Source organism: Giraffa tippelskirchi, chromosome 9 (assembly GCF_054371585.1).
Source record: "Giraffa tippelskirchi isolate mGirTip1 chromosome 9, T2T-mGirTip1v1.2.pri, whole genome shotgun sequence".
NCBI classification, from domain to species: domain Eukaryota; kingdom Metazoa; phylum Chordata; class Mammalia; order Artiodactyla; family Giraffidae; genus Giraffa; species Giraffa tippelskirchi.
Window position 1 is genome coordinate 106,377,825 of NC_137283.1, and position 24,962 is coordinate 106,402,786.

The following is a 24,962-nucleotide window of genomic DNA, read 5'->3' on the forward strand; positions in this document are numbered from 1 at the left end:
TGTTCTGAGCTCAGAGAAAGTGTCTGAGTCTCCAGAGCCCTGGAAAAGCAGGGTTTCCAGGAGGCAGAAGTTAGCAAGGGAGTGACAGACCTGAGGATCCGCCCAAAGCTATTTGTCACTGCTATTCTGCAAACTCTCCAAATAAACTTCTGGTCAGACAGCAATTCTCAGTTTGAGCTCTACTAAACAGTCACACTAAAATGCTAACCATGATGCTTAATAAAAATATGTAAATGCACTTACTTATAGCTTCGAAAGTAAATCTTCCCATTCAGTGCAGTAAAGTGTAGAACATAGTCTAAACCAGCCAGGCGGATATTTGATACTGTGGGGCCTCTGAAGAAATCTAAAAGCACACATTAGGTTGTTAAAAAAATTTTTTAAAAGACCAACATACCTTTAAAATTCAGTTACAAATTAGCTGCATTCTAAATAAATGCAACTCTTTAATGTCTTATCTAAAAAAGGTAAGTAGTACGAAAACTGATCCCTGAGAAATGTGATAGTCCCATCCGTCTATCATTTAATCTCATGACTATATTTCTGTGTTTAGTTCACTGAGCCATGTACCAGGCTGGTGCAAAAGTAACTGAAGTTTTTGCATTGTTGAAATTTGGTGTTTGATATTGGAATACATTCTAAATAAATGTGGTTATACTATATATCATCTTATTGTGAATTTCCTACTTTATGGTTTTCTGCTTATGATTTATTATTGCTGTTCATTTTATATTTATCCTAAACTATGGAGATGATGTTAGACAAAAAGCAAATTTGAGAGATTTTCTTTTTCGAGTTCAAAATGGGTCATAAAGCAGCAGAGATAGCTCACAACATCAACAATGTATTTGGCCCAGGAACTGCTAACCAACATAGAGTGCAGTGGTGGTTCAAGAAGTTTTGCAAAGGAGACAATAACCTTGAAGGTGAGGAGCATAGTGACCGGCCATCAGAAGTTCACAACGACTGGTTGAGAGCATCATCAAAGCTGATCCTCTCACAACTACATGAGAAGTTGCCAAAAAACTCAACATCAACCATTCTACAGTCATTCAGCATTTGAAGCAAATTGGAAAGGTGAAAAAGCTCTATAAATGTGTGCCTCGTGAACTGACCAGAAATCAAAAAAATTGTCATTCTGAAGTGTCATTTTCTTTTACTCTATGCAACAATTGAAACATTTTTCAGTCGGATTGTGACCTGCAACAAAAAGTGGATTTTACATGACAACTGGTGACGACCAGTTCAATGGCTGGATGAGAAACTCGAAAGCACTTCCCAAAGCCAAACTTGCACCAAAAAAGGTCATGGTCACTGTTTGGTGCTGCCAGTCTGCTCCACTACAGCTTTCTGAGTTCTGGTGAAACCATTACATCTGAGAAGCATGCTCAGCAAATCAATGAGGTACATTGAAAACTGCAATGCCTGTAGCTGGCATGGGTCAACAGAAAGGGCCCAATTCTTCTCCAGACAACACCTGACTACACGTCGCCAACCAATGTTTCAAAAGTTGTACAAACTGCGCTACAAAGTTTTGCCTCATCCAGCATATTCATGACCTCTCGCCAACCGAATACTACTTCTTCAAGTATCGTGACAACTTTTTGCAGGGAAAATGCTTCCACAACCAACAGAACAATGCAAAAAATGCTTTCCAAGAGTTCACTGACTCCCAAAGCACAGATTTTTACGCTACAAGAATAAACAAACTTATTTTTTGATGGCAAAAATGTATTGATTGTAATGGTTCTTATTTTGATTAATAAAGATGTGTTTGAGCCTACTTATAATGATTTAAAATTCACAGTCTGAAACCACAATTTTGTACCAACCTAATAATTTTTCAGTTTTGAAGCTCTCCCTCTAAACCAATGCTCAGCACAAGAGTATATCATGTTTACTGTGATTATTAATTTTTTAGAAAATGTAAAACAAGATATAAAATTTTCTTCTACTAAGACAGGTAGGTTAATATAGCAAAGGTCTATAAAAATGGCTGTTCAAACTTTGACTATTAAGTTGAACTAGTGTTTGTTATATGGTGGAGGCCAACAAGAAAACGTCAACAAAGAATCTCAACTGTATGAGCAAAGAAAAGCAACCTAAAGTGTTCAAGACAGAAAAGAACCACCAAGATCAGGGAGTAGGTTGTTTTCTCAGAGTGGTAGTAACACCCAAGTGACACATGAGACAATTTTAAATGATATACAGGCAGATATAATCTACAACGCATTATTTATGTTATTATATATCATTTTCCATTTAGAGTAGGAACATACAATTTCTTTTAAAAAAGAGAAATCAACTTAAAGAAAAATCTCCAGTGAACAACACTATGGATACTACATGGACATGGCTAAAGTTATAAAGATGACACAAGAATGAAAAAAGTTTGGAAAATACATTAGTGAAGTTTGGTCACCTCATTCTACAGATAAGAAGACCGAACCTGAAGGAGGCTAAATGGAAACACACGAATAACATTCAGCTGAGACAAAGTTATGCATAAAAAGTCACCCAACTTAATTATTTAGGAAGAGCCGCCACAAGACAGACGATGTCATGAACAGGAAATATCTCATATTCTGTCCCAATCGCAGCTACCCAGCACTTTCCTTCCGTCTTCCCATTAGCTCAAAGATGGGAATAATCTCCATGTGCATGGACATATACATCTTTTGTAGTTTGCCCTTTCCTTCTTATGGATAACTAAGAGAAAATCACATTGCTAATGTATATAAAACGGACATAAGTGTGCCAACACGTGTACATACCACCTTTCCTTACTACCCCAAACAAATATTCCTCAGGGATACTTTTATAAACCAAATATACTTTTTAAATTCTGATCTAAAATTTGATCATAATAATGACAAACTTTCTCATAATTTTACCAAACCCCGACTCTTTCAGTGGCCAAGTTAATAAAGCCCCACTCACTGTTGTGGCAGCATTACTGAAGTCAGAGTCATTCTGGAGAACAAGATATGTAAATTCCAGTCTCCCCTGAAACAGCTTTTGCAATGCAAACCATACAGGTATGTGTTTATCCATAAGATTTTAAGAAAGAAAGAAAAAAAATGAAATAAGGTAGGAAGTTTTAAGAACATTACCCTTAGCTCACACCACACACAAAAATTAACTCAAAATGGATCATAAATCTAAACGTAGGATATATGACTTCAACAATATATAATATATAATATAAACTATTACAAATTATATATATGCACATATATATGAAAAAATCTTTGCAACCTTGAGATAAGCAAAGGTTTCTTTAAAAAAAACACTGCATAAACAAACCATTAAAGGAAAAAATGGATAAAGCAGATTTCACAAAAATTTAAAACTGCTCTTTAAAAGACATCACTGTTTGCAGATGACAAGACACTATACAAAGAAAATCATAAAGATGCCACCAAAAATCTACTAGAGCTTATCTATGAATACAGTAAAGTTGTAGGATACAAAATTAATACACAGAAATCTGTTGCATTTCTATACACTAACAGCACAGTAGCAGAGAAATTAAGCAAACAATCCCATTAACAATCATGTCAAAAAGAATAAAATACCTAGGAAAAAACCTACTTAGGAAGGTAAAAGACCTATACTCGGAAAACTGTAAGACACGGATGAAAGAAACTGAAGATGACACAAACACATGGAAAGATATACTGTGTTCATGAACTGGAAAAATTACATTAAAATGACCATAATATCCTATAGATTCCAATGCAATTGGATTTCTATCAAATTACCAATGGCATAGAACTAAAACAAACAATTTTTATATGTGTATGGAAACACAAAAGACCCAAATAGTCAAATAGCTGTTTCATGTCCGGTTCTAACTGTTGCTTCTTGACATGCATACAGGTTTCTCAGACCAATAAGGTAGTTTGGTAGTCCCATTTAAGAATTTTCCACCATGCGTTGTGATCCACTCAGTCAAAGGCTTTCACATAGTCAATGAAGCAGCAGTAGACGTTTTTCTGGAATTCCCTTGCTTTTTCTACGGTCCAACAAATGTTGGCAATTTGATCTTTGCCTTTTCTATTTCCCAGCATGTACATCTGGAAGTTCTCGGTTCATGTACTGCTGAAGCTTACCTAGCTTGAAGGATTTTGAGCATAACCTTGCTAGGATGTGAAATGAGCACCACTGTACGGTAGTTTGAATATTCTTTGGCATTGCCCTTCTTTTACAGAGGAATGAAAGCTGACCTTTTCCAGTCCCGTGGCTCCTGATGAGTTTCCCAAAGTGAAAGAAGGTGTTACTCGCTCAGTCGTGTCTGACTCTTTGTGACCACATGCACAGTAGCCCATCAGGCTCCTTTCCCCATGACTTTGTCTTGACTATTCCAGTCAAGAATACTGGAATGGGTTGCCATTTCCTTCTCCAGGGATCAAACCCAGGTCTCCTGCATTGCAGGCAAATTCTTTACCATCTGAGCCACCAATTTGTCTTCTACCCCCTTTACTTCTGTTTAACCAGTTAACCAGAAGTAAAGGGGGTAGAAGACAAATCGGTTAGAGTCAGAAGGAAAGTCCTAGCTGGAAAATTTTTTCAATGGATCAATTCTAAGCAAAAGTAACACCTTAAGTGTGACTGTGTCCATGAATAAAAACATTGGAAAAGGGCACAGTAGGTTGACCACAGTGCTGATAAGAGATTCCAGGAGATTTGCAGTCAGAGATCAGATCAGATCCTGATTCTGCCACTTACTACCTCTTCACTCTGGACAAGAGTAAACTGGTCTCAATTTCTTCATCCACAACATGGGAATAATGTTACCATAATGAATCAAGTGTTTGCTTAATTTCTAGTGTGGTTACATTTGGAAATGAGGCCTCTATGGAAATAGTTTAGGTGAAATGAGGTATGTCACAAGGATAGGGTCTGATCCCACAGGATTAGTGTTTGATAAGAGGAGACACTAGAAAACTTCAACCCCTCTTTCCTCTTCTCCCTCTTCCCTTCCTCCCCAAGGAAAAGCCTTGTGAGCACATAGCAAAAAGCCAGCAAGAGTCCTCAGCAGAAACCTGGACTCTTAGAACTGTGAGAAAATAAATTTCTATTGTTTATAAGCTACCCAGTCGGTCTATGGTATTTTGTTATGGCAGCCTGAGCAGACTCATAGAATTACCTTTGTAAAAGCTGTAGAAAGGATTACATTTAATAAACTACCTGACCTAATCTATGGTAGTTATTTTCATTATTATATATACATTAAAGTGGAATAAGAATTAGGAAATGAGAAAGGTTAAAATAATTAAAACAACGACAAAAGATGTAGATATGGCCACTAACACAGACAAAGGCAAAGAAGAAAAAAAGTAACTGAGGTAATTAGATTTACGATAGACACAAAGAGTCGGACACGACTGAGCAACTTTCACTCACTCGCACTTATATAATATTTAAGGAAGCAAAAGAGAAGCAAAATTCAGCATGAGCAAAATAGATACCTGGCATGAAAATACTGAAGTTAACTTTTCTTTCTGGCCAATTACAAACAAAAACACAACTTCCTAACAGGAGAAAAGCCCCTGATAAATTCTCTTTACCTACTGCTCTACATTTTTCATTTGAACACACAACACCAATCAAGTTGCAAATCTGCAACTTCCTTACTTCCTATTTATATTAAAAACTCAACTCTAAGTGCCAGACAATCTTACTCCATCCCTCTACCGGTATTTCTTCTTTTCCTATGCCTTTGTGGTTTTTACTCCCTCCTGCTCATCATTGTGGAGAAGGCAGTGGCACCCCACTCCAGTACTCTTGCCTGGAAAATCCCATGGACGGAGGAGCCTGGTAGGCTGCAGTCCATGGGGTCACTAAGAGTCGGACACGACTGAGCAATTTCACTTTCACTTTTCCCTTTCATGCACTGGAGAAGGAAATGGCAACCCACTCCAGTGTTCTTGCCTGGAGAATCCCAGGGACGGGGGAGCCTGGTGGGCTGCCGTCTATGGGGTCGCACAGAGTCAGACACGACTGAAGCGACTTAGCAGCAGCAGCAGCAGCAGCTCATCATTGCATTATGTGTTTATTCCTGCCATCTAGTGGAAGCACAAAATAGTAAGACAACCATTTAAACAAAAGCAACAAAGCTCTGTTTCTAACAAATTATAAGTACTTCCCTTATTAATAGTAATTAAACGTAAGAACAAGGAGAGAAAAGCTGGAAATCTGGGCCAACACAGTACAAGTACTAGAAATCTTGGCTAAAAAAACCTCCCCTGATGTTCTCAAATATGTAATATTCAAAGAAATATTGGTCCCTATTGTCCATGTGGTTTTACTCTTTTAATTCATGGAAAACAGAGGTAAGAACCTAAAGTAAAGACTCTGCAAAGGAATTATTTACCATGGGCAGTATGAAGAGCAGAAGCAGAAAGCACAAGCTTTGGGTTTTGATTCTGCCTCATCTACTTAATAACACTTAACCTCTCTGAGCCTCCATCCTCCCATCTGTAAATTGAAATGCTACCAAACTCAAGAGCTTTAGTAAGGATTAAGGAGGTAATAGAAATACTTAGTTTTTCAAAAATAGCCATTATTAATAAGAGAAATGAGAAGTCCTGTAAACTGTATTCCCAACAGGACCATAAATAATTCCAATAAGGTAACATGAAAGCAATGTTTCCGCCTACTAACCTTCTACGGTTGGCTCAGATTTGTAAAGAGCATATATTTAATTTATTTATAAAATATATCCGAGCAACTTTTCAAAGTGATCTAGGGCAAAGTATGTAAAAACCCAAAAGAAGGATAACCAAAAAAATTAAGGCATAGCTTGTACCAATGGTGCAAGAAAAGCTCAAGCGGAACACATTATTTAAACTTAAGAAAATTCCACTGAGTATCAGAAGAGTTAATATCTCTAGGAATAAACTAAATTACTTTCCAGAGTTAGAATACAGCTGTGGAAATGTGATCACAGAGTATTAAGTATTAGTAACCTTCAAAAAATCATAGAGAACAATAATGCCAGCTTTTCAACAGAGAAGAGAAAAAGTGGTTTAAAATTGGTATATCTAACAGCAATCTCAGGCAATAACTACATTGTATACTGGAATTTAAGAAAGTGACCTGTGAGCACATAGAAAGGGATGTTGTCATTAGATAAAACATTAGGAATGAGTATTGTTCACTAAGAATCAGTCACCTATAAAACAACCTTAGGAGGTTTTTTGTTTTTGTTTTTAAATGGAAAAGGGAGGAAGGAAATTGGTGGAGGTCAAGAAAGCAAATTATATGGGGTTACGGTGTGAAAAGCCTTGTATATCAGACTAAGAAAAACTAATAGAGGTTTTTGAATTGGGAGTAGATGATGTATAATAATCTTTAAAATACAACTTTTCAATTTCCTAAATTTAATAATGCCAATAATGACAGGAGATGGGTGCAAGAATGTAGTAAAGTGTAAAATGCCATATAAATAGGTTGGTACCAAAGTTACTACACTATCAGAAAGAAATAATGATCTATAGAGTATAATATCCCTTTAACTCTCTGTGTCTAGTGGGGAATAAACAAAATAATGAAAAGGAAAAAGATCAAAAGAAAAAAGCTGTTTATGCAGAGTGAAGCTGCAAACTGCCACCACCAATGACAGCTCTTATAACGCCTACTTGAGCTATCCTGCAGATAAGAATTACAATACTTACCAATAAGAAGACTTTTTAGTCTTCTATAGTCTTCTGTTACATCAAAATCATCACCTGCAAATATTAACATGGGTTTTGTTCCTTCAGGACATTTACTATTCTAGGAAATAAAAAAATGTAATTATATAATTATCAAGTCTAAATGGTTTATATGCTGAGTTTCAAGTAGTCAATATATATAGTGACCCATTTTCATATTTTCTTAACTGTCCTAAAACTATATCTATGAATACTGATTTTACTTATCTGTCTTGGCCCCACTGCAAGGCATGCGGGATCTTAGTTCCCCAATTAGGAATTGAACCTGTGACCCCTGCAGTGGAAGCACGGTTTTAACTACTGGAATGCCAGGAAGTCCCTATGAATACTGATTTTAGACTTAAAACTAGAGTGGGGATTTTTTTCATTTACAGATTTTTTTTTATACTAAAAAATAATTTTTTCATTCTACTCTCTTAGTATCAAATTAATAAGTGATTAAAGAATGAGGTAAGCTACTTTCTATGCAAAGAATAAAATAAAAAGCTAAGCTGAAAAACAAACACATCCCTCTAATGGCCAACATTTCAGAGCTGAAATAAATTTAATTTCTTTGAATTATTTGTAACAACGTGCTTTTCCTACTGTGTCATTTGTAGTATTTTAAAATGAAAACTAAATAAACTACCAGCTAAACATTCACATGGGTAGCAATATGTTATACAAGCTATAGAAAATATGGGCAGTCCTCACTCAACAGAATCAAAGCTCTTACTACAAAAAGTGTTTTATCTAGTTTCGGCTTTTCTTTTTCTTTTTTTTTTGGTTGCACCGTATGGTTTGTGGGATCTTAGTTCGCAAACCTAGGATTGAACCCCGGGCCCTCGGCAGTGAAAGCTCAGTGTCCTAATTGGACCTCCAGGGAACTCTCTAATTCGAGATCTTCAATACCAAAAGGAATTGTGAATTTTTGTTTCATCAAAGTGAAAAAAAAAATCAAAGAGAAAAAATTCTTTAACTAAAGGATTATTTTAAGGAAGAAAAATGATTTTTGGTCTGAGCTTTCCATTGACTCTAATATCTCTACTCTGACACTAATCAAAGATTTTCCAAATTGGGGGATGAGAACATGATAAGACAACAAACAAACATCCTCTGCCACTGAACCAGAGGTCACTTGTTGCTTCCCTGTTCACCATGACCACTCTTGTTGACATTCTCTGCTTTCAACCTGAACCTGAACTGTCTACTTAGGAGATGGGCTAAGTCTGACTGAGGGCCTGAATAGGCCTTCCAGACCCACTGACTCTTCTGTGTTCATCTGTGCCTAACTAACCTTAAATTTTGAATCACCTCATTCCTTAGACTTATTCTATGCAGAATAACCATCCCTAGAATTTTTGTCATCTTAGAAAACAAGTTTCTAGAATAATTCCTCTATTTCCTGGTAGTGTCTAATTACTTGTTGCTTAAGAGTTAAGAGAAGGATAAAGCTTGGCAATAAAAGTGGGCAAGTCAGAAAAGAAATGCCTAGTAAAGATGTCTTTAAAATGAGGAGGTAGAAATAAAGAGGAAATAAATCTGGAGGGAAAGTGCAACAAAACATGCAACTCCAAAACAAACTAAAAATATAAGCTTGTATAATAACCAAATAACGGTCATAATGAAGGGGACTGGCTAATAGCCTATGTAGGGATTGCCAATATAAGCACATTCTCATCAGTTAATGAATTTTATAGTTATGAATATGCTCCATGAGTGAAAATTTAGTACTCAATTTTAATGATTCTTGTTAAGAACAAGCCTGCCAAACGGTAATGATTTTGTGGCCCAGTTTAGAAGCTACACAGTGGCAGGGTATTTCTTTGCTCTGGAAAGGAAGTATAAAGAGCAGAGGGGTTGGCATGCAGGTATCAGCCAGCGCACACATCCACTAACTGGTGACCATACTAGCAGCAATGGCACTGCTCATCTCCAGAGATTCAAACACAGCCCCAAAGAGAACCTGTAATACACTGTAACAAAATGATGGGATCCACAATAAAGCACCACAGTTCACACATTTTTCAAAATACTTTTCAACATATTATTTTCACTGATAAATATTTCCACATATATTATCTCATCTGACACTGTTACGCCTATTTAACACTTGACTGACAATTGTGGGTCAGGGAGATAACTGACTTGTCAGGTCACAAATGTCACCTAAATGACTAACAAAGGCCTCAAACCCAGTGTTCTGTCTCTAAATCCAACCTCACTGTTCTACCCTGCACCTGAGGAGGCTCATGTAGCGGATTAAGTGGGGATCTGATAAAAGCTCTTTTTCAAATCTACAGGAAATCTAGAAGGCACATCCTCTTCTTAGGGGAGGCTGGGAAAAGGAGTGATTACATATTTGCTATAATTCTTTCAACTATACCAAGATCCTCAAAGATCCATAAACTGAGAACAATTACATAACCTTCCATTAAAGACTTCAATATCCTTTCTTCCAAAATTCTTGAGTCCTAATGCTCCCCGGCCTTTTGGCTAAGATCAAGTATAGTACCAAAATCCTTGAGTCCTAATCTTAGTTGTACCATTTATTATATGTATGACACTAGGTCATCAATGGAATTCCTTTGGGCCTCTGTCACCAAATCTATACAACAGGGAAAATAATTTTGGCCTTAGAGGGCAGCTAAGAGGTCGTAAGTGAAATGTTGTGTTTGCTGGACAAGATTAAGCCAGGAACAGAGGTCAGAGGGAGCGGAAGCCCAATTTGGATACAGGAGGTACATCAGGACGGTTTTCTTGTCTTTCTAAAACTATTTACTACTTTCTATTTCATAATCCCAAACAAAGGAGACACAAAGGTGTCAGTCCTCAAGGGGAGAAGTGAGCTAGCAATTTGATGGCTAGCAGCCAAAATACTCTAGGATCACCCAGAGATTCCCAGATTTAGAACAGGGTTCACTTTGAAAATTGCGAAATTTCTAAGGTTCCACAAAATAGGTGCTATGATAATTCAGAGGGAGAGCATAGCACTTCTACTGTGGGCCTAAAGGAGAGTTAGAAACAACTCTGAAGTCTAACTGCCTACATATGTGTTATACACTGTAAGTATCTTCCTCTTTTTAAAGATAAAATGAAATTGTGCTTTTTAGTTTTTAGAGCACACTAGAATAAAAACCAAGTTCTTTCTCATTTAAGCTACAAAATTGTATTCTTACTCTTCACCACAAGATGTCACTATTGCCCAAGAGCAACATAAAATGCTTATTTTTCAAAAAATCAATTATCTTACCTTAATATCTTTAAGGGAGACAAACTTCTCAATACCTAATTCAATCATATCCAGCACATGGTAGTCATACATACGACCTAGAAAAAAATACATTCTCTTTTAACCATTTATTTTTCCAAAAGAGCTGCCTTATATTCACCTACTTATCTGCCTCTTTTTTTGTTCTTTTATCTCCCAGACATGTTCCTTCTTTCTTAAATTTTCAACTCCACCTAGAATGAACTGTTAAAACCTTGATCCTGGAAAGGATCTTAAAAGATCACTTAGCCAAACGTCCTTATTTTACAGAAAAGCAAATAAAAGTCCATGGAGGGTAATGAGCTTGCCATTGAGTCAGTGACTGTGCCAACCCAAGTCTCAATACAGAGTAAGGGTTTATTTTCAAATATGTTTATTACAAAGGTATTTATTAGGAAAGGTCACTTTATGTGAGTAAGTATGATACTTTTTTTTTTCTAACTCTAATACTGATTTTAGGATATATGTTTTATAGTCAAAAAACCTCTACAACTTGATCGAAGGTGATATTAACATGCCCATCCTTTACCTGCAGACTGGTAGATAAATAAAAAACTAGCTTAGTGTTTACTGGTTACTCCTGAATACCATCAATCTGAGCCACAGAACTGACTCTATAAAATAAAAGTATTAAAAAGTAAATGACATTTACCTATTACTAGATTATTTGGCCGCTTCTTATTATGGGAGCCAAACATGAATAAAGAACAATCTGACTTCTTTGAAAAAAATTCCTGTAAAACCAAAGAAATTCCATTAAATCAATGCATAAATATAAGAACTTTAAGGACTGTACTTCTCTGAAATAAAAGGTATTCAAACTGGAAGGGAAGAGGTAAAATTGTCATTATATGCAGAAGACATGATACTAAATACAGGAAATCCTAGAGTCCACACAAAAACTGTTAGAACTGATTGATGAATTCAGCAAAGTAGCAGGATACAAGATTAACATACAGAAATATGCTGCATTTCTTTACACTAACAAGGAAATACCAGAAAGGGAAAGTAAAAGAAAAAAAGAATCCCTTTTTAAATCACATAAAGAAAACAACAACTTAGGAACAAACCTGCCTAAGCAAGTGAAAGACTTAAATGCTGAGAACCATTAAGACAGTGACAAGGGAAACTGAAGATGATTTAAAGAAATGAAAAGACATCCAACACTTAGGATTGGAGGAATTAATATTGTTAAAATGGCCATACTATCCAAAGCAATCTACAGATTTAATGTGATCCCTATCAAATTACCCATGACATTTTTCGCAGAATCAAAACAAGTAATCCTAAAATTTATATGGGACCTATATATAAATTTTCGGTCCCTATATGGGACCTAAAGATCCAGAACTGCCAAAACAATCCTGAAGAAAAAGAATCAATAAAGCAGGAGGCATAACCCTCCCACATTCCAGACAATACTACAAAGCCACAGTAATCAAAACAGCATGGTATTTGAACAAAAGCAGACTATGCATCAATGGAACAGAAGACCATAGCCCAGAAATAAAGCCACACAGCCACGGTCAATAATCTTCAACAAAGAAGGCAAGAATATACAAGGGAGACAAGATAGTCTCTTTAGCAAGTGGTGCTGGGAAAGCCAGACAGCTGATGTAAGTCAATGAAGTTAGAACACACCTCACACCACACATAAAAATACACTCAAAATGGCTTAAAGACTCAAATAAAAGCAAAAATAAATAAGATCTAACCAAACTTACAAGCTTCTGCACAACAAAGGAAACCATAATCAAAATGAAAAAAGGCAACCTACAGAATGGGAGAAAATATCTGCCAACAGTGAGGCCAATAAGGGCTTAATTTCCAAAATATACAAAGTTCATACTACTCAATAACAACAAAAACACAACCCAAACAATGGACACAAGATCTAAATATTCATTTCTCCAAAGAAGACATACAGATGGCCAATAAGTACATGAAAAGATGCTCAACATAGCTAATTATTAAAGAAATGCAAATCAAAAACTACAGTGAGGTACCAACTCACACAAGTCAGAACGGTGGTGGTGTTGCTGGTGGTCTAGTTGCTAAGTCATGTCAGACTCTTGCAAAGCCATGGACTGTAGCCCACCAGGCTCCTCTGTCCATGGAATTCTCCAGGCAAGAATCCTGGAGTGGGTTGCCATTTCCTTCTCCAGGGGATCTTCCCAACTCAGGGATTGAACTTCAGTCTCCTGCATTGCAGGCAGATTCTTTACCAACTGAGCCACCAGGCAAAATGACTGTTAAAAAAAAGTCTAGGGGACCTCCCTGGCAGTCTGGTGGTTAAGACTGTGCCTCCACTGCAGGGGGGTGTGGGCTCCATCGCTGGCTGGGGAACTAAGATTCCACATGCCACATGATGTGACCTGCAAAAATAAAAAGTCTATGAATAACAAATGCTGGAGAGAGTGTAGAGAAAAAGGAACCCTCCTATACCATTGGGAATGTAAGTTGGGTACAGCCACTATGCAAAATAGTATGAAGACTCCTTGAAAAACTAAAAACAAGGGCTTCCCTAGTGGCTCGGTGGTAAGGAATCCACCTGTCAATGTAGGAGACAGAGTTCAATCCCTGGTCCGGGAAGATCCCACGTGCCTCGGGGCAACTAAGTCCATGTACAACTATTGAGCCTGTGCTCTAGAGCATGGGAACTGCAACTACTGAGCCCACATGCCTAAAGTCTGTGCTCCACAGGAGAAGCCACTGCAAAGAGAAGCCCGAGCACTGCAAGCAGAGTAGCCCCTGCTCACCACAACTAGAGAAAAGCTTGCACAGCAACAAAGACCTAGCACAGTCAACAATAAATTAATTAAAAAAAAAAAAAAACACCAGCAATAACTAAAAACTGAGCTACCATATAATCCAGCAATCCCACTGCTGGGCACATATCTGGAGAAAACTCTAATTCGAAAAGATACATGCACCCCAAAATTCATAGTAGCACTATTTACAACAAACAAGACATGGGAGCAACCTAAATGTCCATCAACAGATGAATGGATAAAGAAGATGTGGCATACACACACACACACACACATACACAGTGCAATACTACTCAGCAATAAAGAATGAAATAATGTCATTTGCAGTAATATTGATGAACCTACAGGTGATCATACTAACTGAAGACAGAGACAATAGCATATAACTTGTATGTATAACTTAAAATATGACACAAATGAACTTATTTACAAAACAGACTCACATACACAGAAAACAAACTTACAGTTACCAAAAGGGAAAGAGGGTGGGGAAAGGATAATTCAGGAGTTTGGATTAGCAGATTCAAACTATCATACATAAACAACAAAGTCCTACTATATAGCATAAGGAACTATATTTGATATCCTGTAATAAAGCATAATGGAAAAGAATATGAAAAAGAATGTATATATGTATAAATGAATCCCTTTGAAGTATACCAGAAACTAACTCAACATTGTAAATCAACTATACTTCAATTAAAACGAAAAAAAAGAATTGTACCTCTAAACTAAAAACAAAATGTCCATGAGTCTTTTCAGTGGAAATTAAAGAAGACATAATAAACTTGATAGGAATAAACAAAGGAAAAGGTTTTTATTTGCAGCTTTTTACTTAAATTTTTTTTTATTTGGGGTACTTAGGGAAAAGATGTAAGTTTAAGACTAAAAAATAAGTGAAAACTACTGGGTTAATAAATTTTAAAAGGCCATTTATTTTCAGTTATGTGGTTACTTTGGAATAGCACATGAAGCATTCCATTACAGGACACACATGAATATACTACGGACTTACATGAATTAATCAATACGGTGTTTCTGGATATTTATAAATGTACTCATGAGTTTACAAGGCATTTAACTACTTTTCACTGCCAACTTCATCCATGTAGGAATCTTGCCCTATAATCTCCGCACCATCCCAGCTGTGACTAGTTCCACTTTGGGTACCAACCAAGGACTAACTGACAGATCTATGATGTTTCTACCAGTAAGAGATTTCCCTCCATTTGGCTCTCAGAAGTACTGACTTCCATTACAGATTTGAGAGAGGTGGAAATACAGTTATGGGGTATCCTAGACAGTTCCTTCTACACTAGTGCCTATACTTTACATCCCACATATTGATACTTTGATTCAGTTTACAGAGACTCCCAATCTCAGCACAAAAATTAGATTGAATGTGTTCCAGTTTAGTTCCAGCACAGTTGGAAAAGCTTCCTAAATTTATTTATTCATTTATTTTTGACTTCACCGGGTCCTTGTTGTGGCACTTGGGCTTAGCTGCCCCGCAGCCCATGGGACCTTGGTTCTCTCACCGGGAATGGAACCCACATCCCCTGCATCTGAAGGTATATTCTTAGCCACCAGATCATCACGGAAGTCCAAGCTTCCTAAATTAATGGCAAATAATTAAAGAACATGTGAAGCAACCATAATCCTCAACTTCTTTACTGAGTGCGAGACCTGAGGTGTGGGCCCCTAGTTTGGTTATCATTCATTCCAGTGTTGAAAGAAGCATATGGGACAAACGACTACCTACTTGTCTTTCTATTCCCTGTGTAGAGGATAGAGTCAGAAAGTCTAAGAATTCTGACTTTGCCATTTACTATGGGATTGGTCAACCTTTCTGAGAATCAGTTTTATCGTGTAAATCAAAGACAGTAACACCTCCTGTAAAAATCTGTAAGAACCACGAGATGTCATATGTGAAAGCAATTTACACTTGGTCTGGTACCAAACAGGTGTTCAAAAAATGCTTTTTAAATGTCCAAATTGGTGAAAATCCTTTCTTAAAAAAATTTTGTTTTTACATTCTCACGTTAACATCTGAAAGGTTTCCATAAACTACCTTTCACATATATGTATATATGGGGTGTGTGTGCTTAGTCACTCAGTTGTGTCCGATTCCTTGAGATCCCATGGACTGTAGCCCCCCAGGCTCCTCTGTCCATTGGGATTCTCCAGGTTGCCATGCCCTCCTCCGGGGGATCTTCCCAACCCGGGTCTCCCGCACTGCAGGCAGATTCTTTACTGTCTGAGCCACCAGGGAAGCCTATATATAGTACTTATCTGTCATCCTTCTCCATAAAGTCCACTTTTTATTAAAATTCTAGAGCAAGAGAAGTCAAATTATCTCTAAAAGGCCAGATAATAAATGTTTTAGACTTTTTATACATTTTTTAAAAAAGCTTTAAAAATGTAAAAACCATCTTAGCTCGTGAGCCTCACAGAAACAGGGATTCAGCCCACAGGAAGTGTATTTCCCAGCTCCTGTGCACAATTCTAAGACTGCAGTATAAGAAGTGTGGTACTGGGGGATGGGCAGTCAGGAGGAAATCAACCAAATTTCTAACGTGACCACTGTTTCCACAACCATTTGGATCTCTAGCAGTATGAAATTTATTACAGCCAATGAAATACCTCCTGTTTCTGGAAGTAGAAGATCAAACAGGGGAAGAGCCACAATTTCAAGTGTAAGAAAAAATGTCATAGCAACACTAGATTGAGAAAAAAATACAAAATGCTACAGATTCTACAACATAATACTTCTACACAGTGGTCACTCAACTAAAATCACCATGGTATTACAAAATAAAACCAGTCCTGGATAAGTCATGTATGGAAGAGACAGAATTCTGGGCTAGACTCTATATACATTTTTACTTTCACAATCTCTTCAACAAATGACTGTGAAAAATTCAAGACTGTGATAAAAGCAACCTAATTAAAAACCAACATTTATTTTGACAATATTTTTCTTAATATATTTTAATTTTCACTGCAGTTAGATGCCACGTTAGGATAAGATGTTCAATTTCAGTTTTTTAAGTAATTATTGAGATTCTATTCAGAAACTTTTCCTATTAAATTCACTAACTGAAAGAACAAACTATGGGACTTCCCTGGCAGTTCAGGGGTTAAGACTCCAAACTTCCAAAACAGAGGGGGCACAGTGGGTTCAGCCCCTGGTCGGGGAAACTAAGATTCCACATGCCATGAAGCAAACAAACATATAAGACAAGCAATGGTATTCCTGTCAAGAGAACATAATCATGTTCTCACGTTTAGCCATAAGTCAGGTAGTGTTCCCTGTTTTAAAAATATTAGAAAAAAGAAAAGTAAAATTTTTAAAAATCAAATTTGCATTATAAAAACAGATCCATAACAAACTTCCTCTGGACAATCCATTAATTATACACCTAAAGTATAATTAAGTCTTTAAAATTCTATCAATATACATGCAGGCAATGAACACATACTATCCATAGTGAAGCATAATATCTATAGTAGTATTTTTGGAAATAAAAAAGTCTTATTTCCCCTGTATGCTGCATCAGAATTTTGTAACACAGGATGATTTCTAATTCAAAATCATAAGTTAGGACTACAATTAAATTAAATGAATTAGGCTGAATAATCAATCACTTGTATGCCCTCTTAAATCAGAGATTCTTGTACTTACCAATGATGTCTGATCCTCAAATGGCCTTGTAATATTTTTCCTAATTTAAAAAAAAAGTGACTGTAATTTTAATAATTCTAATAAGCAATTCACCCATAACAATAGGTAATAATATTAAATAAAGATAATTATATATTCAGATGATCAAAGAAAGAAGCTGGAAGATATTTATTCATTCAAATATTTATTTAGTGCCAGGCACTGTTCTAGGAGCTAGGGATACCATAATACCATGTCAAACAAGATCCCTGCTTTCACGGAGCTTATATTCTAGAGGAAAAATCAACAATTTCAAAAAGTTCTAACTGTTGTGACAAAAATAAAACAGGGCACTGTGTTAGTGTGAAGAATGGAAAACGATTATTTGAGCTGAGACCTAATAAATAAGGAGTTAGCCATGGAAAAGTTTTGAGGTGAAGAGTACTCTAGGAAGAGGGAACCAAGTAAGAAAAGATTCTGAGATGGAAACAAGTTTAGACTATTCAAGAAACAGAAAGACAACAAACATCACTGGAGCTTAATGAACAAAGAGTTAATGGTGGGATATGAGGTCAAAGATGAAGACATCGTCCAGAAAATGTAGGGCCTTGTTGGTTCAGGTAAGGAATGTAAGTTATTAAAAGAGTAACAGGAAGCACACTGGGATTTTAGACAAGAGAGTGATATGACTGGATTCAAATGTTCTTTTTAAAGGGCTGCTCTGTCTACTATGTGAAGATGGAATATAGCACAGCAAGAGTGAAGAGGTCAGTAAGCAGCTATCACAGTAATCCAGGAGAGAAAGAAAATGGTGGGCTGCACCAGCAGTGGTAGAGACAAACAGTGGATAGAGAAATGTAGAATGCTATCTTCCCATGCAAAAGGTTTGTTCAAATTTGCATGAGGAAATTCTGTGAAGATACACAAAAAACTAATGATACTGGTTGTTCTAAGGAGAGTGTGTATTTATATTTTCACTGTATATTTTTGAATTTTTAGTCACGTAAATATAATACAGTTCATAACTTTTATGAATTTAAAGAGAAATAAAATCATATATACAACATGATCTCAATTTTGTTTAAAGAAAAAAATAGATGTATAGACACAAAACTACATGATGAAAAAATATACACAGTGTTTATCTATGCGTGATTATTTACTCTTATCCCAATTATTTAAGATAAATATATATTACTTTTATAATCAATAAAAAAGTATTTAGAAAAATGATGCAAGACAAATCAGGAAAAATTACTGCAGCATTTATGATTAACAGCTAAAAGCAATTCACAAGTAAACAGAAGACAGAAATTACAAAGAAGAAAAGGAGAAAGACTCAAATGAAGTCTTTGGTATTGGACTGGAATTGAAATCAGTAGTACGAACTCATAAATTTTTATGAAATATCAGTATCAACTCAGGGCTTTTTAAATATATACATAAATATAAAATATAAACAAATACAGACATGCATACATGCATGGGTTAATGTGCCTATGTACATTTTCAAGCTCTTGTCTGCTAGAGGACCGATGACACTCCAGTGGCAACTGAGCATACTTACTGCCCAGATCTCTGTTTCTAAGTTATCTTTCTCCAATATATGGAACCAGGACTGATTTCAGGGCTCTGGCAGTGAAAACTGCAAGATGAGCCTAGAGCATCTTGTGATGCTAGAAAGGAAGTGCTCAAACACAGGGGCACTTTGAAAGGGCACACAAGCCAACCTGACAGAGATTCCAATGGCCAAAGGGAGAACAATTTAGCAACAAAATAAATCATGACAGCACTGAATCCCAAAGAACATAATATATAGTCCACACCGACATAAATAAGTAATTTAAACAAATGGAGAAGAAGGGACTGATTTTCCTTACAGAATCCCAATTAATAAATGTAGAGGGAATGAAGGGAAATAGAAAACCACTACACCACCACAGTAATCACTGTTGTAGACAGGATTCACTGATGGATGCTAAAATGAATAAGCAAAAGTTTGAGGAGAACTAGGATTACTTGAAAACTTGTAAGTATCTCCTCTAAACGTCTGTTAATTACAAAGGGGAAAATATCAATAGCAACTTTATAGTGGGGAAATCTAGCAGACACCACTTTAACCAAAGTTAACACCACTAGTAAGAAGATATCAAGTATTGCTTGGTAAGATATACTGAAAAGGCACATCACTTTTGTGATATCATTGCCAAAAATGCACAATCTCAATCTATTCATAATATGACCAAGTCCAAACTGAAGGATATTTTACAAAATAACTGACAAGTACTCATCAGAAGTGTCAAGGTCATCAAAGATGAGGAAAGGTTGAGGAATTGTCATAAACTGGAGGAGACTAAGAAGACATGACAACAAACACAATGTGGGATCCTAGAAGAGGAAAAGGATATTAATGAAAAAACTGGCATGAACCAAATCAAGCCTGCGATTAAAAAGCATGTATAAATTACTGTCCCAATGTTCATTTCTTACTTGTGATAACTGTGCTAAGGTTACAGAAGTTATAACATTAAGAGATGTGGAGAAGGGTAAATGGGAACTCTACTATTTTTGCAACTTTTCTGTAAGTCTATTACTATTTCAAAGTAATACATACATGCTATGATTACAACCCTGTAAGACTGTTCAGTACAAATGAATACACAGATGGGAAAGAAAGAAATTTTGAAATATTCATAGCTATGTATGTAAGGAAATGTAGCATTTTTTAAATAAAATATTTTTCTAAGTCTCCCATAAAGTGATTGGTTGTTACTTTTATAATGAAACAATATAATTAAATAAGTAAAAGAAATCACACTTACTTTTTATACAGAATGCCATATGGTTTCTTCAGTGCATACTGTAAAACATAATTTATAGCTTTAAAAACAAAACATATTCTGAAAAGCAGAGATAAAAGTGAAGCACTATAACAGTCATTATGTAAGATTATCCTAGCTCCTGAATCCTATTCTGATATCTTCTGCATGGCTCCCCTTTGATCACATGTAAGTTGCAACACAAGCTTAATATTCTTAGACAGGACTTTCCTAATTAAAAATTTCTATCCCCTTTCAATATTCTATCCAATTTAAATGATTCCCTTCACTTCCTTAAACTCTAGCTTCATTTAGTCCGCTCTCCTTTAACCACCCCCAATCATTTGCAATTCCCCAAATGTATCATGCTCCTTCACACTCCCTTTGTGCACAAGCTTTTGCCTCAGCCTTGGAAGCCCTTCTCTTCCTCTTCCTTTTCCTCTTGTTTCAACTCCTTCAAAATGAAGCTTAACTGTCATCTCTAGCAACCCTCATGGGATTTTAACTCAGCCTCCCATCCTACTCTATGACAGAGGATGAGAAGGTTGGATGGCATCACCGACTCAATGGACATGAGTTTGAGTAAGCTCCGGGAGTTGGTGATGGACAAGAAGCCTGGCATGCTGCAGTCCATGGGATCGCAAAGAGTTGGACACGACTGAGCGACTGAACTGACTATCTGACTGACTCCCATCCTACTCTGTGCATACCTCCAGCACAGCAGATCATTCACAATGCTGTAACTTTTACTTGTCTGTCTCTCTCACTAAGCTCACTGAAGGGAGAGATTGTGTCTTATATAAATATTAATCCCCAGTATCCAGCACAGTAGTTGGTATTGTTGAAAAAATACATAGATATAATATGCAGTTAGCTCATTTTACAAATTAGATATGCTCTTGAAATGTGAGGAAATCAAATTCCAGTCACTGAAATCAGATGAAATTTACTAAGGGAGCTGTAAGGAAAACCGGTAGTCAGTGCCTTGGCAAGGCAAACAACCTCCAACTTTAGCTTTCTTCTAAGGTTAGCATTTCTGAAGGCAAGGCAAAGTTATCTATATATTTCTCAGCAGCCCAATTAGTATGCTAAAAACTTTCTAAAATGATTTCAATGCCATTTAAAAAGTATGTATATATATAAATATACGTACCACATCTCTAAGCACTTGTGTTACTGTTGAATTTGCATTTCCCCCTTTAATCAACATAGCATTTTTAATATTTTCACTGAGTTTCGGTTCTCTCTTCTCAAGGAATCTCTTGGCTCTTTTTGTTTTGGGTTTTCTGTTGTGAAAAATCACAATTTATAACAACTTTAGACATTTTCCTCATATTACAAAACCAAGTATTATATGCAAATACTCAAATATCAAAGAGACATTACATAACATTTACTAGTTAGGATTCCACAAAATCTCACTTTTTCGGGAAATATTAATAAAATATATTCAGTTATTACTATTAAATGCATTAATTTCATTACATTTGGTCTTTAAAAAGACTTCCATTTTTATATTCCCAGCATTCTATTACTGTTTTCTAAATCTTTTATTAAAAAAAACAAGGACTCAAGTGAATACTGTTGCTATTTTTACCCTATTATTTTTTCTTTAATCTTAAAGCAATCAAACCAGTACTCTGCACCCTAACACAATGAACTGCACACCAACTGCTAGTCAACCTGTGGGCATAAGGAGGCTAATTACTGCTTATCTTTCCTCCAGGTATAAGACCACAATGCCTGCCAGAAGTATCCAATGTCCCACTCCAGTATCATTGCTGATAAAGTCAAATACTATTGCCACCAATTGCGAATAGTAACAACTGACACTTTATTATAGAGTTAGTCTATTAAGGCCTAATCTTTTACAAATAAGTCAGCTGAGGTAATCTGTCCAAAGTCACACAGCTTGGCATGTAGGCCAATCTTCAAAATCAGCTACATTTAAAAACTCACCTAGACCAATCATCCTGAAAAATATGAAAGGAAAACAGGGGCTTCCCTGGTGGCTCAGAGGTAAAGAATTCGCCTGCAATGCAGGAGACACAGGTTCAATCCCTGATCCGGGCAGATCCCACATGCTGCAGAGAAACTAAGCCTGGGCACCACAGTTGTTGAGCCCAGGAACCACAACTACTGAAGTTCATGTGCCCTAGAGCCTGTACTCCGCAACAAGAGAAACCAATACGATGAGGTACCGGAGCACGACAACTAGAGAGCAGCCCTTGAAGCAACAAAGACCTAGCACAGCCAAATATATATACACACACATACATATTTATACTATATACGGAAAACAAATTCATTATTCTGATTTTATTCTGTCACATTGAGTAGAATGCTTTTATACACTACATTGTTCACCTCCACTTACACTACAGTGAGACTCTGATTTTCCATCTGCCACCTACAGAAATAATTTCTCCTTTCTTAAATAACTATGATCCTCCCTTCTTCCGGTTCCATGGACACTTCGGGAAGGAAAAGAAAAACAGAATACACACACACATACTTTGCCATACAGACTTTAAAAAACTCTCCTCCAGATAAAATATCAAGCACACGTAAAACTTCTAATTATTTACTGGTTGATAAAGATACACATTATTTTGTAAGTCAAACCAAGAGACATTTAGTGTGTCTATAACCCAATAAAAGTGCTGTATGTTGCATATTCCATGTAGTTTATTACTTCTAATTAACCAGAAACTTCATGGCAAATAGATGGGGAAACAGAGAAAACAGTGAGTGACTTTATTTTTGGGGGCTCCAAAATCACTGCAGATGGTGATTGCAGCCATGAAATTAAAAGACACTTAGTCCTTGGAAGGAAAGTTATGACCAATCTAGACAGCATATTAAAAAGCAGAGACATTATTTTGCGAACAAAGGTCCATCTAGTCAAGGCTATGGTTTTTCCAGTAGTCATGTATGGATATGAGAGTTGGACTATAAAGAAAGCTGAGCACCAAAGAATTGATGCCTTTGAACTGTGGTGTTGGAGAAGACTCTGGAGAGTCCCTTGGGCTGCAAGGAGATCCAACCAGTCCATCCTAAAGGAAATCAGTCCTGAGTGCTCATTGGAAGGACTGATGTTGAAGCTGAAACTGCAATACTTTGGCCACTTGATGGGAAGAGCTGACTCATTTGAAAAGACCCTGATGCTGGGAAAGATTGAGGGCAGGAGGAGAAAGGGACAACAGAGGATAAGATGGTTGGATGGCATCACCGACTCGATGGACACGAGTTTGGGTAAACTCCGGGAGTTGGTGATGGACAGGGAGGCCTGGCGTGCTGCAGTCCATGGGGTCATGAAGAGTTGGACAGGACTGAGTGACTGAACTGAACTGAACCAGCAACTAATGCAAACACCTTGTACGTTTTATTAGCTGTTTGTCTCCCAATGAGACTAAACTAGTCTTACTCATCTTCGCAGCCCCCAGACCTGCAGAGTGTACAGCAAATGTGCAAAAATCCCTGAATTAATGACCAAACGAATAGTTTGTCCTTTTGATTATACGTTAATCCAGGTAAACCGCAAGAAAATCATAGCAAATCACATAACTATTTAGGGGATCGAGAAACACTTTCTGGAAGAATTTAAAGCAGAGATTACCCAAGGATAACTCAAGAAACGTGTACAAGTTCGGGAAAAAGAGGAAAAGCTAATGAGCATCACTCTGCGCTGCAACAAAGCCTTTACCTACATTCTCGCAAATAATCCTCACAGTTCTGTGAAGAATGGACTTCCCTGGTGGCTCAGAGGTTAAAGCGTCTGCCTCCAATGCAGGAGACCTGGGTTCGATCCCTGGGTCTGGAAGATCCCCTGGAGAAGGAAATGGCAAACCACTCCAGTATTCTTGCCTGGAGAATCCCATGGACGGAGGAGCCTGGCAGGCTACAGTCCACGGGGTCGCAAAGAGTCGGACACGACTGAGCGACTTTCCTTTTCCTTTCTGTGAAGAATGACTATTATAAACGCTACTTTACACAGCAAACTGAAATTTAGGGAGGCTAAACGACCCAACCACAAAGCTCTAAGCGGTCTGTCACCTAAATCCGTCAGATTCGAGGCCTGTGCTCAGAGCCCCTCACTCTAACGCCTTTCTCACACATCTGCGGAAACCGAGACATGCCCAATTGTCTAGGATAAAAGCTGCCAACGCCTTAGTGCCACCTCCACCTCGGGGCTCCCACACGCGGACTTCCCCGCTCTCCGTCTCCCCTCAGGCGGCAAGAACAGAGACCCAGACCCGCGGCTCCATCCACCCGGACTGGCAACGGGTGTGAGGCAGGAGCGAGGGCGGCAGAAGCGCTGACGCTCCGTCCCGCTACAGGAGCCCCTTTGCGCCAACGTTACCCGGGAAAAGAACCCAGTGCACTTACACAACTCTATCCAAAGCGTCCATCGCTACCTCAGCGGGAACCGGGTGAACACACGTGTACCGCCCGCTTACGCGATAGGGCTGTGTGTCGGCGGAGGCGGAACCGAACTTCCGGAAACGGAAGTGGCGTGTGACGCCACTTCCTGGGGCCGGAGTGGACCCCTGGAGATGCTATTGGCTGCGGAGGAGGGACTATGTTTCCTTGGTTACAGGGTTTTGCGTGGGTTCTTTTCAGAAAGTTAACGGTCGCTTCTAGGAGTTTGATGTACACGGCTGTGTATGATACTGGTCAGGGTTCTTGGCCTTCCCTCAATCAATAGAAATTGCAGAGGCCAGCCAAGAAATTAAG

General features: G+C 37.4%; 1 protein-coding gene across 1 annotated transcript in view; it reads right to left on the reverse strand.

The window, feature by feature from the left end:
• The window catches only part of RPF2 (ribosome production factor 2 homolog), a 32,526-nt gene extending 7,823 nt beyond the window's left edge, over positions 1 to 24,703 (reverse strand). Inside the window, exons 1-8 of the mRNA XM_081530587.1 lie at positions 24,615 to 24,703; positions 21,379 to 21,511; positions 20,229 to 20,266; positions 17,428 to 17,467; positions 11,624 to 11,705; positions 10,954 to 11,030; positions 7,683 to 7,782; positions 244 to 346 (exon numbers count right to left, since the gene is read on the reverse strand). Coding sequence (XP_081386713.1) covers positions 244 to 346; positions 7,683 to 7,782; positions 10,954 to 11,030; positions 11,624 to 11,705; positions 17,428 to 17,467; positions 20,229 to 20,266; positions 21,379 to 21,511; positions 24,615 to 24,637 — 596 coding nt within the window. The 5' untranslated portion in view covers positions 24,638 to 24,703. The remainder of the gene's footprint in view (positions 1 to 243; positions 347 to 7,682; positions 7,783 to 10,953; positions 11,031 to 11,623; positions 11,706 to 17,427; positions 17,468 to 20,228; positions 20,267 to 21,378; positions 21,512 to 24,614) is intronic.
• Between the last annotated feature and the right edge of the window lie 259 nt (positions 24,704 to 24,962).